A 17176-nucleotide genomic window follows, 5' to 3' on the forward strand; every position below is an offset into this window, starting at 1 on the left:
TTTATTCTCCAAATTTTATCATGTTGTTCTATTTTTATCTTGTACTATTCAATCATGCGGCAACCATATTCAACATTTGACTTGCGATATTAGTAACAGCTGATGTAGAAGAACTGGTCTTGAACTAATTGTTCTTTCTGTTAATAGGGGTATGACTCATAGCAGGGTCTGTGTCATACCATGTGTTACATTAAAGTCTACTGAGAAAACACAGAAGCACAAACTGTCCAGGCTGTGAAACTTTAATGGAGTTGCAACCATCATAACATTTATCGATTCATTTTATGTTCATAATCAAAATCCTCAACAAAATATTGTTTATTCCATCGGAAGCACATCCAATACTCTAAACAGCCTTATCATGTCAATCCCACAGGCCTGGCATGATAGCAATATCTCCAAAATGAACATTTCAAATAAGGATACATCAATAATATTTTTCAGACTGAGTTTTTGATAAACACAAATACTGATACCAATACCAGCATGAGTAATCTATGCAAGTATTATGCAATAAGGACATCAATGAACACTTTATTCAGCTTTGTTTATGTTGGTTGCTGGCATGTGCTGTTAGCAATAAACTCCTCAGGCTGAGTATTATGTTTAAGATGTTAATGGAGGTCATATAATGCTTTTTAATGTTTTCTTTTAGGGTGTAATGGATCTGTTTTGCATGTATAAGATCTGCAAAATTACAAAGCTCACAGTCTCCCACAAAGGGATTTAATCTATCTAACAGAGAACACTGCTCCAGACCTACCTAAAACACCTTCGACTGAAGTCCAGATATTACTTCCGCACATGTCTACGTCACTATTTGAAATATTATTGATCTGCTTGATCATCCGCATTTTCAGAATCTGGCTCAGGCTCAAACTGATATGGTAAAACCGACGATATTATTAACTGTGTTTAGAATTGCTTTAGAAGCCTTGGAAGTTGAAGCTCGCGATGGCCAATCACAATACAATGGGTCAGCTGGCCAATCAGAGCACTCTGGGCTCTGGAGAAACCCGAACTCAAGAGCTTTTCAGACAGACTGGGAATAGAGGTACTGCAATAATGTACAATACATGAAAAATAATGTGGTTTTTAAACATTAAAGCATGTTAACATATTCTATTACACCCAATAAACAAAATAATGAACTTTTAAAATCATATGACCCCTTTAAAGGGTTTAAACAGTATCTTTCACGGAGATCATGTGGATTGATTGTCAACCCGAGTGTGCAGAGCAGTATCAACGAGCATGGTCATTAAAAATAAGTGCAAGTTGCCTTGACCACATCTTTTCGAACTGCTGCTCATGCTGCATCACAAGGAGGTGTAATGCACTCGAAGGAAAGCGCTGTCCGCCATTCCTTTTCTTTTGTGTTTTCCTTTCTTTAGTTTTGTGTCTTCCTTTCTTTAGTTTTGTGTTGTGTTTTCTGTTTTGTTTTCATTTATGTTGTTTTGTGGTTTGGTTTCTGTTGTTTGGTTTTCCCTTGTTTTGTTTGATCTTATTTGGGTTTCTTTTGTTTGGTTTTCTTTTCTATAGAGTTGTGTTGCATTTTCTTTAGTTTTGTGTTGTTTTCTTTTAGGGATGCACCGAAATGAAAATTCTTGGCCAAGGCCGAAGCCGATACCGAATATAATGAAAAACTTGGCCGAAAGCCGAAGGCCAAATACCGAACACGTTTTTTCCATTTATTTTACCATTTTTTTCACCGTTAAATAAATTAAATAGTCAAAATGTGCTTTTCACTATTTTGTCTTGCTTTTCAAAGAAAAAAATCAATTACAAAAACTACAATTTCAAAATATTTATTTAACATTGAACATTTTTTTTTCATTCCAGCAGGCATAGGCTACCAACAAGCACAATATAACTTTAAATAAATAAATGAGTAAAATAAAAATATTTTGATGTGGTCATCTTTGAGCCCCCCTTGAATAGCCGATGTTAGGCCTATAACTGACTGCTGAAAGAATGGAACACTCTGTAGCCTACAACAAAAAAGTGCATTAAAAAGTGCATTGACAAGAGTGCAAAAAATGGTTATATTCGGTTCTGTACAGCTGATTATATTGGGGATATGTACCGCTCGCGTCCCTGTACACCTCGCGGAGTATTAAAGTAGATATAGTATAGTTAGATACGTTGTTAATGTTATGTTACCTTAAACAAATACGTCTTTACCTGCTTCTGTACTCTACTCCCTTACGTCTCGTGACATGGCAGAATACTCCGGAACAGAAACAAAACAAACGCACGTGTCCACAGTAAACAATGTCACGGTTGTCAACATCCGAAGAGCATGCGCTCGTGCACGTAGCTTGTGCATGCGCGTGCCCCCTCATCGCTCCGAGCACGCTGCCGGAAGTGGAGGTCGTGAAATTCGCACATCTCACTCTGGTTGCTAGGCTATTTGGTTGCGTCATCAAACCCGTCATTGTTCGGTCAAATTTATTCTGTCTTTTCACTTATTCGGCCGAACACCGAAAGTGCTTTTTTTTGCTATTTTTGGCCGAATAATTTCGGTTGCTGAACATTCGGTGCATCCCTATTATCTTTTGCTTTGTGCACATAACACAAAGGAAAGCCCCGTCCACCCTCTTCCTCATACATGACCTTACAGATGTCCACAATTGGCTAGTGTTGCTCTGACTGACATGGGAGATCGAATATATCCTTTTTGTTTTGTGTTTGGATTTCTTTTCTTTTGTTTGGATTTCTTTTGATTTATCTTCTTCTTTGTTTGTGTAGTATTTTCTTTAGTTTTGTTTTATTTTACTGTGCTTTGTGCACAGCGCTATGTAACACTTGGAGGAAATCTGCCCTCTTCCTCATACATGAGCTCACAGATGTCCACGATTGGCTAGCGTCACGGTAATTGACAGGGGGGAGAGAGAGAGAAACACGTCATCCTTCCCACCTAGAGAACGAGACAATTTTGCTCTCTTAGCTCCCAGTCATTGATGGCTCTCCTGACGATATGGCACTCTTCAATAAAGATACTATTTAAAAGACATATCTGTTTTATCAGGTTACTGATATTGTAGAGCCTGCAGTCTCTCTAGTTCTTAGTCTGCCCCAGGGTCTTCTCCTCATCAGACATGCCCGAAACACCTCCCCAGGGAGGCATCCTGGAGGTATCCTAGCCAGATGCCCGAAACACCTCAACTGGCTCCGTTCGAGCCATGTATGATAATGTTATATCAAAATGTTTATAATCATAAGCTACATAAGATGCTGGTTTTTGTCTAGGGTGAAAACACAATATGCAGGAACTTTTAGAACAGGATATAGACAGTTAATTTAAGCTACCTTGTCATAATTATTGTCATTATTACATTATGTTACAGTAGCTACCATTTTAACCTAGTTAATTAGGATTCCGAGGTAACCAAAACATAAGCCTGAGTAGCACACTAGAGCTTTCAGTTTAGGGTGTGCAAACATTTGAATTTATGATTTGTCCACACCTGTTGGACAAAATATGGATGGTAAGGCCTCCTGGAAAATTAGACATTCAGGCCCTCTAATTACAACCACACCCTCGAGTACACCTTAGGGTTGTGACTGGACAGTGACTGCATTTCATTGTTTCACGAGTGCAACGCATTGGTAAAAGTGACATGCAATGCAACTGAGAAGTACATTTACTTCAGCATTGAGGAAAAAAAAAGGGAGAAAACCTGCTGTTTTTCCACTAAAGAGATTGCACTACATAAGAGCAACACAATGAAGGTTTTGCTTTTCAGTATAAATTGTTTTCTGAATATCATTAATGAAAAGCAATGCAATGTGTGTATTCACATGATTGATTTTCTATCTGGCATCTCCAGCACTGGCAAAACCAGGTTCTGTAAAACAAATCTTTACTAAATATAGACCTAATATTTTTTTTAAACCGATAAACCTATCCTCGTCCCCTTCCCCAGTCACTAACACCACTCTGTCCTATCCGTCTTAAGGGTTGCCTTTCAGGAATAAGCAGCTCTAATTTAGCCTATTTCTGAGCCAGGAAAACAGTAAACAGAATTATACATCTAGAAACACTTTCAAATGTACCTTTAATAATTGAAAGATGTTCTGTGGAAGAAAGCTAGGCCATGATTTTATTACTGCTGAAGTTGTCATGACTCTGTTAAACCAGTTTAGCTGCTGTGTACCATTTATAACGTGAACCTATGGAGTAGATGAGCCATTAACGGTGTTCTGTGAGCACACCGAGCACAACCTACCTATATATCAAACAAGTTAAAACACATTATATTGGAAACAGTTGAAGCGTCACTGACGAGACTGTCAATCCGAATGGAGGCTAGGGAGCATTTTAAGGAAGTGAAAGATGAGGGAACAACATTTCATAACTTAGAAATAGGGTGTAAAAATATATCCAAGAGGTTGGACAGCCCAGTAAGCACTGTTGGATCAGTTGTGAGGTAGCAGAATCTGTATCACACCACCCGAGCACTGCCTAAACAAAGCTGTCTAGGGCTGTCCCCTAATAGTCGACTAATCGTTAGTGGACTAGAAGAGGCTTGGCCGACTAAATTTTCAGTGGTCATAAGAAAATAAAAATTCCACAGGAAGTGGCAAAGTCATGCGGTCAGTGACAGAAAGTTCGCTAACATGGCTGGCCTGGCTGATCCACCTGCTAATAATTATGTCAGGAAGAAAATCAAAAGTGTGGGATCATTTTGAAAGGATAAAGGATGACCTCAAGAATATTGCCTGTTAACTCTGCAGGGAAACGTTTGTCCATCATTCATCGACATCGACCATATCTGATCGTTTAAAACATGCAAGTAGCAGCCTAGCATTAGCCACTTTACATGGCCGCTTGTTTCAACGTTAAGGTTAACCAAGTTAACTTAACTTAGATAAACGTGCGCCACTACATTAGATTATCCAAATGTTCGAGCCGAGTGTGGAAGTTAAAACATACTGGCATGTTTAACTTAACATACATTTCTCTCTAGGCTCATCTACTATACTGCAGAGACATCTCTGCAGCCGACACTGTAAATAAATGAATATAATAAGCATTCGATTAGTCGAATAATGGCCTTAATGAATGACTACTAGTCGACTAAGAAAATCTTTAGTTGGGGCAGCCCTAAATCAGGATAGAGTCTGGTGAGGGAAGCCATAGTGTGGCCAACAGTCACTCTGAACGAGTTACTGTGGCTGAGAGTGCAGTGAAGGTGTACCAGACAACCATTTCAAGAGCTCTGCATAACTGAGAACTGTATGGGAAGCTGGATAGAAAGCACAAAACTGACCCAGTGAAATGTGGCTTTCTGGTGAGATGAGACTAAGCTCGAGATTCTGTATTTGGGAAAGTCATTATACAGATAATGTGCAAATACAGATATTTGCACATTAGATTTACTAGGGGTGTCACAATACGCATATGTGGTGTGATATACACTGAATCGAATACAGGTAGATTTTATCATATATAATGTGCGATATCGGACATCGAAATGTATTTGAATGGTTTGTACGGTTGTGTGTTGCTTTCAAATTGCTAGGGGAAAAAAAAGTCATGTGACTGTCTCAACAAACCATTGGATAATTGGGTCAGAAATGTGTTTTTCTGTGGGAACCGTGGCACGGTGGTTCGGCATAACTGGAATAACCAGCGGACCAATCTCGTTGCACATCATCTCAAATGTTGTTTTCGTCATTCTGAAATGCCTGAGACAAAGTCGGTCATCGAAATGATTTGGTTTAATTACCTCCCAGAAGAGTCTTACATGATTCCATTCCCAAATATCAGACATGCGCCTCCGATCACACGATATCATGAGGTTAGTGACAGCGTTTCGTCTGCGCTGGCTTGTTACATTGGCTTCCCCGGTTGTAACATTTGTACTGACCCTAATCTCCCCGTAAGCAACAATTTTGTTCTCTTGAATACATGGGATGGAAATGGTGATTTATTTGCAAATGTTTTACACGATATTCCAATTTCTCGCACAAGTTAAATTCGGCACTTGGATGGAAACATGGCTAGTTACTTAAACGAGAAGAAAACACGGGGCACGGCAAACGTTTCTCCGCACAGCACATAAACAGCCTCCAAGTGTCGTTTCGGAACAAGCAAATCAAATAACTTGCACCATTATGGGTTGTTTATAACTCCTGATTTCCAGTCCTACTTTGTTGGTGAGAATCCTGGATCCAGCAGTTTACCAGGGGTGCTTGAGCTACATTATAAAATACCCTCTCTCACCCTTTTCAGCTAAAAGGTAACAGCGAAAAGAAACACAAGATCAGATTGTAAAGTAATTGGCTGACGCAAGTGTAATTTTTTTTTTGTCTTCTAAGAAAACTACTTGTGCGAGTTTTCCATTCAACAATGTTGCCTTTTTTGTTGGAATTAGAAAAAAATCAAGCAATAATAATAAAAAGCCAAATTTATGTCACAATTTCTTTTCCATTTCTGTATCAAAAACTTATGAATGTGGAGCAGAAACAGCAATACGTATTAGTGTTGTATTCTGAAATTTGTGTATCGTTACAGCCGTAGTTTTTGCTAAACCAGTGAATGATTAAATTGAATAACTGTAATAAAAAAATCTCGTATGGTATCAGATAATTTGCGGATACATGTGCTAGGCAACAGAGTGAGTACCAGAAGACAAAAATCTTTTCTCCCCCAGATCATTATACAACACATGCGAGACAGGCTACACTCTTAAAAATAAAGATTCCAATTAGAATCAAAAAGGGTTTTTCAGCTTGATGCAATAGAAGAAGCCTTTTAAGTCACGCAAAGAACCTTTAACTCTCAAGTTCTTTAGAGAACCATAGGGGTGCATTAAAGAACCCATATTAAAGAACCCATCCGAAATGGTTCTTCACAGCAGTGCCACAAGGAACCATGCTATAAGTTCTAAAAACCCTTAGTTAGTGCTTTAAGGAAACAAAGTTAGACTTTTAAGAGTGATGCCAGGAGAACCTTTTCAAGTCTCACAAAGAATCTTATAGGTTTCTTTAACCAGTTAAGGGATGATACCTTGAAGAACCAATATACCGCTCTGAAGAACCTAAAATGAAACAAAGAACATCTTTACTCTCCAAAGAACCATATAACTCAACTCAAGAACCCTATACAATGAAAAATTTGTTCTTGACAAGAAGAAGGTTCTTTGCAGAACCTGAGATGCTGTAAAGAACCTATACTTTTAAGAGTGTACATCCCAAAAAGTTCTAAATAGTACCTCACTACATTAAACTAATTACCAACTCATGGCGTACTATTTTGGCTCAATATTTAGCACACTAGTATGTGGTTTGGGATTCACCTGCAGGTTTCTCAACAATGTTTTACATGACAGGTAAAAAGAGCCTGGAGAAATGCACCAAGTTAAAAATAAAAAGACTCTTTCCATAATTAGTGGGTAAAGTTTACTGCTAAGGGGCCGTTATTTTCTCACTAACAAAGAATTAGCTTTAGAGAAAAAGAAAAAAAAAACCCATCAAGTTAAGTTCACAATAGTGCTAAATTTGACTGTAAAATTCACATCTCACAGATAAACACATCTGGACTTGAGACAGCATTCTTAACTTTTAAGCTTGTGTAACGAGCGGAGCTCCCACAATGCACTAGTGTTCATTCCTCCCTGCAGGCAAAGCAAGTGAACACAAGAACCAGAAACATTTTGGGCTGCCATGTTACTGTTTAAAAGACGCACAAGACCTTCACTGTGTGCTAAAGCATGAATAAAGATCAAAGCGTGTGAACGTGTGTTTTTCTAGCTCTGTAGCGCCCTGTGCCGATTTAGAAAAAAAAATAATAATACAAGGAAGTAGAAAGATGGAGCTGGACTGACAGGTTTGGTAAAGTGACCTGATCCCGCTGTGGTGTATTTACATAGCTCGGCGAGGTGAAAGTACACACAGGGCTTGCAACAAAAGAATATATGCGCTAGTAACCTCAAAGAAGCGTTAGCATTAAACTAGCAAAAAGCAAGAGTACTTCGTGTTCTTGTCATCCTCAAGCACCTTCCTACTGAAGTTTACAATAATAAAATCTCATTTTCTGCACATTAGTCCAATGTGAAAACAAACTTCCATTTGACCAAAGGTAGAAGCTTGGAAAAGCCAGAAACACTGAATGTCCATGACTGCCCATCAGAGGCATGAACTAAAGCAATATAATTACTTTCCTACTGTATTTAAAGTACTTCATAAACACCAACTGGTGTTTCAGAGGTTTATGGACATGTCCCTTGGTGTTATGGACAACAATATGATACTAAAGCTGAAAAAAAAGTGTACACATTTGTTTTGGAGTCTCATTTTAATTTCATACTTCATTACTTCTGGGAAAACTATCAAACCCTATGTTTTTAATGATTTATATGTAGGAATTTAACTTCATGATCATCCAATTGAATGATCTCTGGAAGTATATATGTCCCGTCCCCGGAGGAATGTCTACATCTAAACATGGTTTGTTTTTGGTTCTGTTTCTTGCCACACGCTTCAATTTTCCAATGACTGCTTGGGTGAGGAAAACAATGATTGGAGTTTCTTCATTTTGAAGATGGAAGAATTTGAACTAGGTTGCGGTTTTCTGGGGTGTTTTTGGTTGTTTGTTTGATTTTACCAACTTTGGGAATCTTCCAAGCAGTCATGCCATGCCCTCAAAGTGAACAATAACGTGATTTGGTATTAATAAGCCATCAGGGCTTCTTTATCTCTCAAATCAATTATACAGTCCCTCCACAGAAATAAACATAAGACCAAGGAAACTCCACAATATTTGCGGGAGCTTGCAATTTTTGTAAATTAACGCAGATTTTCCACAGATTTGGGCCAAGATGCGTCATGTGAGATCACATCGTGCATTCAGCTGAAACCCTCTTTGATTTACATATGTCGAACATGAGTACAGCTAAAAAGGTTTCATTTACCAACAAACATCATGCAAAACAATTTTGCGCAATTGCAATTTCGCCAATTCAAGCAGTTTTCCGCAAAAAAAGCACAAGTTCTCCGCAAATGCTATCATATTTTGTGCAGGTGATTAGCTTGCTTTATTGCAAATAAAAAAGGGCTGACAATAACTTGCTGCATATACCAAAACACACAACTGAAATCTGCTTCTGAGGCGAGTAAACATTAAATTTCAACAAATTTACTTGTAAATACGATCTTTCCGACATGACTTGAACACATCATAAGCCCTAATAACCATCACCGCAATCCAGTTGTTGCTAAATACCTTGCTTTTATCATCACACCAGTTTGTATCATGACAGCTAGCTTTCAGCATTCAGCTACAACATCAGAGTTGTTATAATGCTAGCTAAAATGTAAGAGATTAGGAATAAATCTGTTAATACTGTAGCCTCAGCTAATGTTTTCCCAACTTGCTTGGTTCCTTGGTGTGATCTGAGGCAGATGTTTTTCTTTGGTGAACTTTTCTTGCCCTCTAATGTTCAAAACCAGATTTGTGAAACTAGAGTGGTGCAACAGAAAAGAGTTCACCCTATCATAAAAAGATCGTGAGTACAAATCTCAGCAATGCCACGACCATCCATGGGCAGGAGTCCAAGAGCACAGAAAAACTGGCCACGTTCTCTGGGTTGGAGGCACGGCTTACTCTCTCTCCCCTGTCAATCACAGTGTCACTAGCCAATCAGGGGCGTCTGTGAGCAAAAATAAACAGAACATTTTGCCATGTTGTGCCTGAAATGTTGCCTCACTTACACCTTATTACTTTCTTGTTTATAGAACTATTATATAAAAGCAATACAGCTAATAATTTGTTAGGTTTACTTAAAGTCCTGAAGTCAGGCTCGCAGTGTTGCTTCCGGCAATTTTTCTTCTGTAACAATGTGTACACAACACGTGTCACATATCTGGCCACACCCCCTTCTTTTCCTAATAACAACTCCATACGGGATTTCATGGAGTTTTTTTTGTGATTTTTGTGGCCAAAAATGCTTGATATTACTGCAATCTTTTTCAAAATTTGTGATGCTATTTGCGGAGTTTTTGTGCTTTTTTTGTGGTAAACTACTCGAGTTGGCGAAATGTACAACTGTACAAATTGTTTTGCACAGCTCTTTCCCAGTGATATTGTTGGTAAATGACACCTTTTAGCTGTACTCATGTTCGACACATGTGAATCAAAGAGGGCTTTGGCTGAATGTCTTGTCTTGGCCCAAATCTGCGTAAACTTAGCAAAATCGCAAGCTTCCCCGAATATTGTGGAGTTTGCTTGATTTTGTGTTGATTTCTGCGATCGAAAAATTGCGAAATCCTGGAGGGACTGATTATCCGCAATCGGTAACAAGTTAGGTGCCATGATTGGACAATGTCATATTACACACGATCTCACCAGCCTGACACATGAGCAGCTGTTCCTCAGGTAACCGTTTCTTCAGATTATCATCAAGAACTACCTTTAACAGCTACACAGGAATCGATTTTTAAATTAGTGTCACAGTGCATTCCAAAGATGACTGAGCAAGCATCACTGCAAATCAGTGAACTTATTCTGACTCATCGCCTTTATCCTTACAATCAGTATGTTTACATGGACAACAATAATCTGATATTAACCCGATTAAGACGATACTCTGATTAAGAAACTAGCACGTAAACAGTGATTTTTTATTACCTTAATCCGACTAAAGTCATACTCGAAGTGAACACAAATCGAAGTAAGACATGTGGAGTATTCCTATTTTAGTCGCATTATTGACGTATAGTACAGACATGTACACACCTTAACCACACTATTAACGTTGTGTAGTAGTTTTCACCGCATTTTGCGACAGGACACGTACACACACGGCAGCGCTCAACCGTTTGATGGCAAACAAGAGAGCACGGCTGCATCCCAATCCGTGTACTTACCTACTATATAGTAGGCGAGATACATGCATTTCAGCTACTATATAGAAGGTAAGTACGTGGTTTCGGACGCAGCCCACGGCTTCAAGCAGTTCTCTATTTGCACATATAGCATGACAAATTATTAACTGCACTTGAAGCTTTCGTAAAATTAAAAATGAAAACTGTATATAGTACGATAACAAAGACGAACTGTATGTCGATATGTGAAATTCTGGAGGGAACGTTGGACAGCGTGGCATGGGGACGTAATGACGTGCCGTTAATTGATCTATGTTCTAGAACATGTAAAATGGGAACATGAAAGGAATATTCTAAAAGCGACTCATGTAAACACCTTAATCACAATATTGTCTTATTCAGAATTAGGTCAATAATTACATTACGGCTGTCCATGAAACATTTATATCCTGAGATATGTGATCTCTTCAGAATGACTCCGCCCCCACCCATCCACATGACACAAGGGCTCACTGAATGGTTTGACTACTGCACACTTACGTCATGTGACTGTTTTTATGACCAGCATTTGCTTCCCTCTTTGTACCCGAGACTGAAGCTGCTTAGCAAGTTCGACTGGGGTGTTCGACAGGCCTTGCACCATAACTAACTGAGATTTTGAAATGCTTTTTTCGGTTCCTGCTTGGCCTTAAACAGTTCTGTTGATGGTTTGGATGTTTTGGTTTTTGTAGTGCTGACATGTCATATGTTTTGAAAACAAAACCACTTCATCACTTTGTCCATCTATCCATCATGTAGTTGTAACCCCAACAGCTAACAAATGGCTGACCGAGAACAAGAATGAGACAGCATGCATTACGATGTGGAAACTTGCTTCTGGTGTGATCACCGTTTGCAGAACTACCAGACAGATAAAATATACAACTTTTTGGCTATCTAACACGAGACTAGGCTAGTTTGGTGTCACTAGCCAAGGGCAGGCCCAACTAAGCTATCATTGTCTGGGTTTAGCAGCTACAGTGCCATGCAAAGTACATTATCTGTCCTTATGCTCTGCTCATATCATGTTCACATAACTCGTATAAAAATTTACACACCTTGTTGCAGTTTCAACCCCTTTACCGGTAAAATAAAAAAAATAATAATAATTTTTTTTCCCATCCATTTTCTCCTTACACTTACTGACTGAGCTAGCATTTGGCAGACTTGAGAGCTGTCAGCCAATAAGACACGAGTATGTCCACGTATTTTCCGGTAAACCCTGTCTGATTGGCCTCGCCTCCGTTCACTGAAGATAAAATACAACACTCCTTTCGGCAAAGCTACAAAATTACAACACTGCCGTCTTCTTTTACTGACGTTCAGTTACGTCTTGTCAAACTGCTTCAAGTGGAGAATTATTCGGGGCTAAAGAAAAAATCCTCGGGGCTACAGCCCGGAATGCCCAGGACAGGTTGCGACCTGATTTTCACACACAACAGTCTTGTAGAGTTTACAGAATCGTGTGAGCCGCAGTTCTACAATCAATGTTGATAAGAGAAGTCATAGTAGAACGGACAGACAGATTTGAGCTGACAAGAAGGCTACAATAACTCAAATAACCACTCTTTACAACCACAGTGAGCAGAAAAGCATCTTGGAACACATTTAACATTAAAGCGGACGGTCTACAATAGCAGAAGACCTTCGCTTCAGTTGCACTCCTCTGAGCAAATAACAGGAACTTGAGGCTACAAGTGGTGGTCATTTTAACCAAGTTGCTGTATGCTGCATGAAAACTGAAAAGGTATACCAAATACAATTTGAATAGCACTATAAATAAAGAAAAATTATACTCCTTAAAAAAGGCAGACATTGTTCTTTACGGTGCGAGATGCTACATATTCTGAAGTCCTAAAATTCCTTATGAGCAAGTACTGTGCTAACGCACGCATGGTAGTGAAGACCAATCAGGGAGTGTCTCAGTTAGTAAACACGTTTGCTCATTCTTTCATCCACGATCTGAAACGTGTTTTATGTGAACCTTTCGTAAAGTTTGAAAACATAATTGCCCAATAACAATAAGAAATACTACAAATGTAACAGAAGACTGGTGACATTTTATTTTTGCCTGAAATTATATGCCTATTAGGAATGTGCGAATTTAGCTGCTGTTATCTCAAGAATGCACACCAATTCCTTAAAGAGAGACGTGGGGAGGAAAAGAGATAATGATTATATATTTTTGGGGAAACAACAGTGTATAGTAGATAATGGCTTGAGGAGATTTATTAAAGTCCTCCATTTGTTCACCTTGGAAATCAAAACAGAAAAAAGTCCTGATTTCCCCATTTGCTTTCTACTGCACCGGACTGTCACACACCTCGCTGCACTGGCAAATCACTTGAGTAAACTGCTAATAACTATAAACTATACAAATCAGAGGACAGTTAATGTGTTCACCGATGCACTGCAAGGAAATGCAGCCATAGGACTTAAAGAAAACACACCAAGAATATACTAGATGTGGTAAACAGACACGTGGTGTTTAACTGTAACATATTCCTGAACTGAAAACTGACTATACTTGAACTTGAGAAAATCTACAATAAAATCTCTACAGGGCTTTTTTTTTTTTTTGGGGGGGGGGGGGGGTGTTGGATCAGATCAGCACAGCAAGCTTTTCTGTAATGATTAACTTTTTGTCTGCCGAGTTTATATTTGTTGACAATTATCCCAAGGCTCTGGGAATGCTCTGTGAAAATGCAACTACTTCCTGTCCAGATCAGCAGAAACACGATAAGCAAGACAGCGCAGACACACAGATACTAAATTCCCAACAGCCATGTCCTTATGTCCTTACATCTCTCCTACTCTTTCAGAACTAACATCACTAGCCTTGTTTTGTCCACAAATCAGGAGGTCGCTCGAAATAAATCGCTTACCTTCACTGCAGGTTTTCTCGATAAACAAATCTGTATTTAATGAGAATCTGGTACATTTCTCTAGGTTGTATTTTAAAAGAAGAGCCTCGGGTAAGTCCCGAGTTACTCCTGCAGTTAAACCTGTGCATATCAGCACCCATCAGGCACTGCGCTTGTCCTGACTCGCTGGTGACACACATGAGGAATGTACAGGAATCTACAGAGCAGGAGGCTGGCTTGGGTTTAAGTCCAAACCACAAGCTGAATGACTCTCACCAAGAAAAACTTCAGAGCCCAAAGATATCAAGCTGCAATAGGCTCTAATTTTAAATCAGTAATTTATTTTCAAATCATCATCATTTATTTTCAAATATGTTGTACTAGAATGCAGTTTCAAATCAGTGGGTTGCTTTACATATTATAATTATACAAATCTTTGATCTGGACTATCCTGTAGTTTCAAACAGCACTATATTATACCATATTGGAGGTTCCCATTACAACTTGTTGGCCTTCAGAACTATATATCCTGGGTCTGTGAAGGCCACCAAAACAATAAAAACTCAATGTTATGTTTGGAGGACCATTTGGCAACAGTACATTCCCTGTGACATGGTACAAGGGGAATAAAACATGACAAAGTGTGCTATCATAGGAGAAAATAATAATAATCGTGACACAGGGTTGCTGTAATCACCCTGACGTTGATTATTTTCTGACAACAGCATGTCTCATCAGGGTTTACTCCTCACTGACTATGTTTACATGGACAGCAGTAATCTAATTATTGACCTTACTCGGAGTAAGATAATAATGTGCTTAAGGTGTTTACATGAGTCGCTTTTAGAATACTCCTGTCATGTACCCGTTTTACATGTTATAGAACATAATTAGATTAACGTCACACATCATTACGTCACCGCGCCACAACGTCCCTCCAGAATTTCACACATCAACATACAGTTTGTCTTCGTTATAGCACCGTATACAGTTTTGGGTGTTTAATTTAATTTTTTACAAACGCTTTAAGTGCAATTAATTATTTGTCATGCTGTAAGTGCAAATAGACAACTGCTTGAAGCCGTGGGCTGCGTCCCAAACCACGTACTTACCGTCTATATAGTAGCCAAGATACATGTATTTTTCCCCACTACAGGCCTATAGTAGGCAAGTATGCGGTTTGGGACGCAGCTGTACTCCCTTGTTCGCCATAAAATGTTGAGCACTGCCGTGTGTGATCGTGTCCTGTCGCAAAATGTGGTGAAAACTCTCACATGACGTTAATAATGTGATTAAGGAGTTTACATGTCTGTAATACACGTCAATAATGCGACTAAAACAAGAGTACTCCATATGTCTTAATTCGATTAGTGCTTACTTCAAGTATGACCTTAGTCAGATTAAGGTAATTAAAAATTGCTGTTTACATGGTAGTTTCTTAATCAAAGTATCGTCTTAATCGGGTTAAAAGTGGATTATTGTTGTCCATGTAAACGCTCTGACTGACCACTGTTCCCATCAGCCAGTCGCTCATCGCCACTGTTTCCATCAGCCAGTCGCTCATCGCCACTGTTCCCATCAACGAATCGCTCTTCCCCACTTTTTTTCCCCCCTACTCTAGCACTTCTTCATTTTAAGCTCACAACTACTCACTATCACTGTTTCTTTTTTCTGCAGTCTCTATAGAAAGTACAGTATTTTCTAAATATGTAAAAGTTTATTTTGGGCAAAGATGACTAATTTCTATAAGAAGAAGAAATTATTTAAGAAATTGCAATCTATTATATTCTATTCAGATTTTTTGTTAAAAACTACTCTATTTTATTATATTAGAAGTGGAATTTTGTTGCCTTGGTCCCGCACCATAATTTGTATCAGGATGAATTAAAAATAAAAATAATAATAAAAAAAACTATATGCAAATTAGTGTGACGTCATCCAATGACTTCTAGCAACTTTATAGGTACCCCCCCCGAAAAGAGTTCACTTTGGGGCTTACTCTATGAAACATGGGAATATCCAAGTAAATGTCGAAGTCCAGTATGACAGGTGCATACAGTTCTACGAGTTATAACAGAGCCGTTAACTCACAAAACGTGTTCAGTTGACTTGTGTTACTTGGTAGTCATATCAGCTGGGACACCTAATAATAACAGAGCTTATTAAGGAACCGTTTAGGGGGAAATACGCGACCTACTATACAGTATAAACAAGCTGGCTGGCTAACTTGCTAACTAGCTAGCAACTTACCTGTGCCATCAAATCAAGCTATTCTCCATGCTAGCTACCATTATAACCACTGCTATTTCTCTTATTTGATACAACATACGAGCATGAACCCGTGATATACTGCTTTGTGTAACTGGCTAAAGTTGAAAAGTTTGAAAATCCTGTTAGCGGGTTAGCTTAGCAAATAACCTTGTATAAGCAACAGGTTGCACTCAAGTCTCTTGGTTAGTGCATGGCAACCACAGAACGTGTAAAACAAAATGTCAGTAAGAGTTTTTGTTTCTTTGTTTTTGTTTGTTTCTTTGTTTGTTTGGGGTTTGTTTTTATGTGGGAGAAACTTTTCGGCGTCTTACCTGCTCATAGAATGTGTTTGGGAGGCGCTTCCATAAATTAAGCCCAGCTTCAGTTTTTTGTAGCTGACGACAGGTTAAACCTTGAGCTACGCAGCAAACACCCTGTTAAAGCAATCTGTGTAAAGATCCAGAAACTCAAAACACAACAGAAAACCGGACAAAACACGGGCTAGTGCTGGTAACCAAAAGCAGACATTATGCACGTTTACTAGAATATACACTCAACCTACCTCGCCTGTTTCTTACATACAGTGCGACAAGATTTGGCAAGGGTTGCCAAGTTGTTCAAAAACTCCCCCCTTTTGCTGTGAGGCAGATCACCTGGGAAATGTTGGAGGGGGATGTGCAGAGTGGATAAAAGACAGTTTTATACCGTGTTATACAATATTTAAAATATATACACTAAAATTTTATTTATTTGTTTGCTTGTTTGTTTGTTTGTTTGTTTGTTTAAAAGCAACAACATACCATATTTAGTACTTGAGTCATGTCTGCCATCTGGTGGATTGTTTTTGTACTATCCCCCCATAAATTCACACAAGTCGACCTGGCTGCAGCCTGCAGAAAGGGGCGTGGCTGCACTTTTGGGTGGGGCTACATGTGTCACTCCGCCCATAGCTGGTCTTATTGGTTAGTGGCAATGTAATGACGTTGACGCTTAAACCCTAATCCTGAAGTTATATGGAAGCATGTAATGTTTGTTACGATTTAATAATTGAAAATAAAAATGAAGTGCATGTATAATCAGTTTATAATCATCGGGGTTTTTTTTTGTTGTTTTTTTTTTGTAGATATTCACTTTTCTATCCACAACTATCTCATGATCTTGGGGTGTTTTCCCTGTTAGAAACACAGAGT

General features: G+C 38.8%; 1 protein-coding gene across 9 annotated transcripts in view; it reads right to left on the bottom strand.

Annotated features, from left to right (window-relative positions):
• phactr4a (phosphatase and actin regulator 4a) overlaps nucleotides 1-16589 on the bottom strand; it is a 55280-nt gene extending 38691 nt beyond the window's left edge. For 4 of the 9 annotated variants that reach the window (XM_053637421.1, XM_053637415.1, XM_053637420.1 and 1 more), the window contains exon 1: nucleotides 16319-16571. Coding sequence is in view for 5 of the 9 variants with exons in the window: in XM_053637420.1 (XP_053493395.1) it covers nucleotides 16319-16326 (8 nt within the window). In the remaining 4 variants the exon portion in view is untranslated. Of the gene's footprint in view, nucleotides 1-13757; nucleotides 13849-16318 lie in introns of those variants that run through there. The other 5 variants (XM_053637422.1, XM_053637416.1, XM_053637412.1 and 2 more) reach the window with 4 other exon arrangements.
• Nucleotides 16590-17176: the final 587 nt, after the last annotated feature.

This window comes from Ictalurus furcatus, chromosome 12 (genome assembly GCF_023375685.1).
Source record: "Ictalurus furcatus strain D&B chromosome 12, Billie_1.0, whole genome shotgun sequence".
Taxonomy (NCBI): domain Eukaryota; kingdom Metazoa; phylum Chordata; class Actinopteri; order Siluriformes; family Ictaluridae; genus Ictalurus; species Ictalurus furcatus.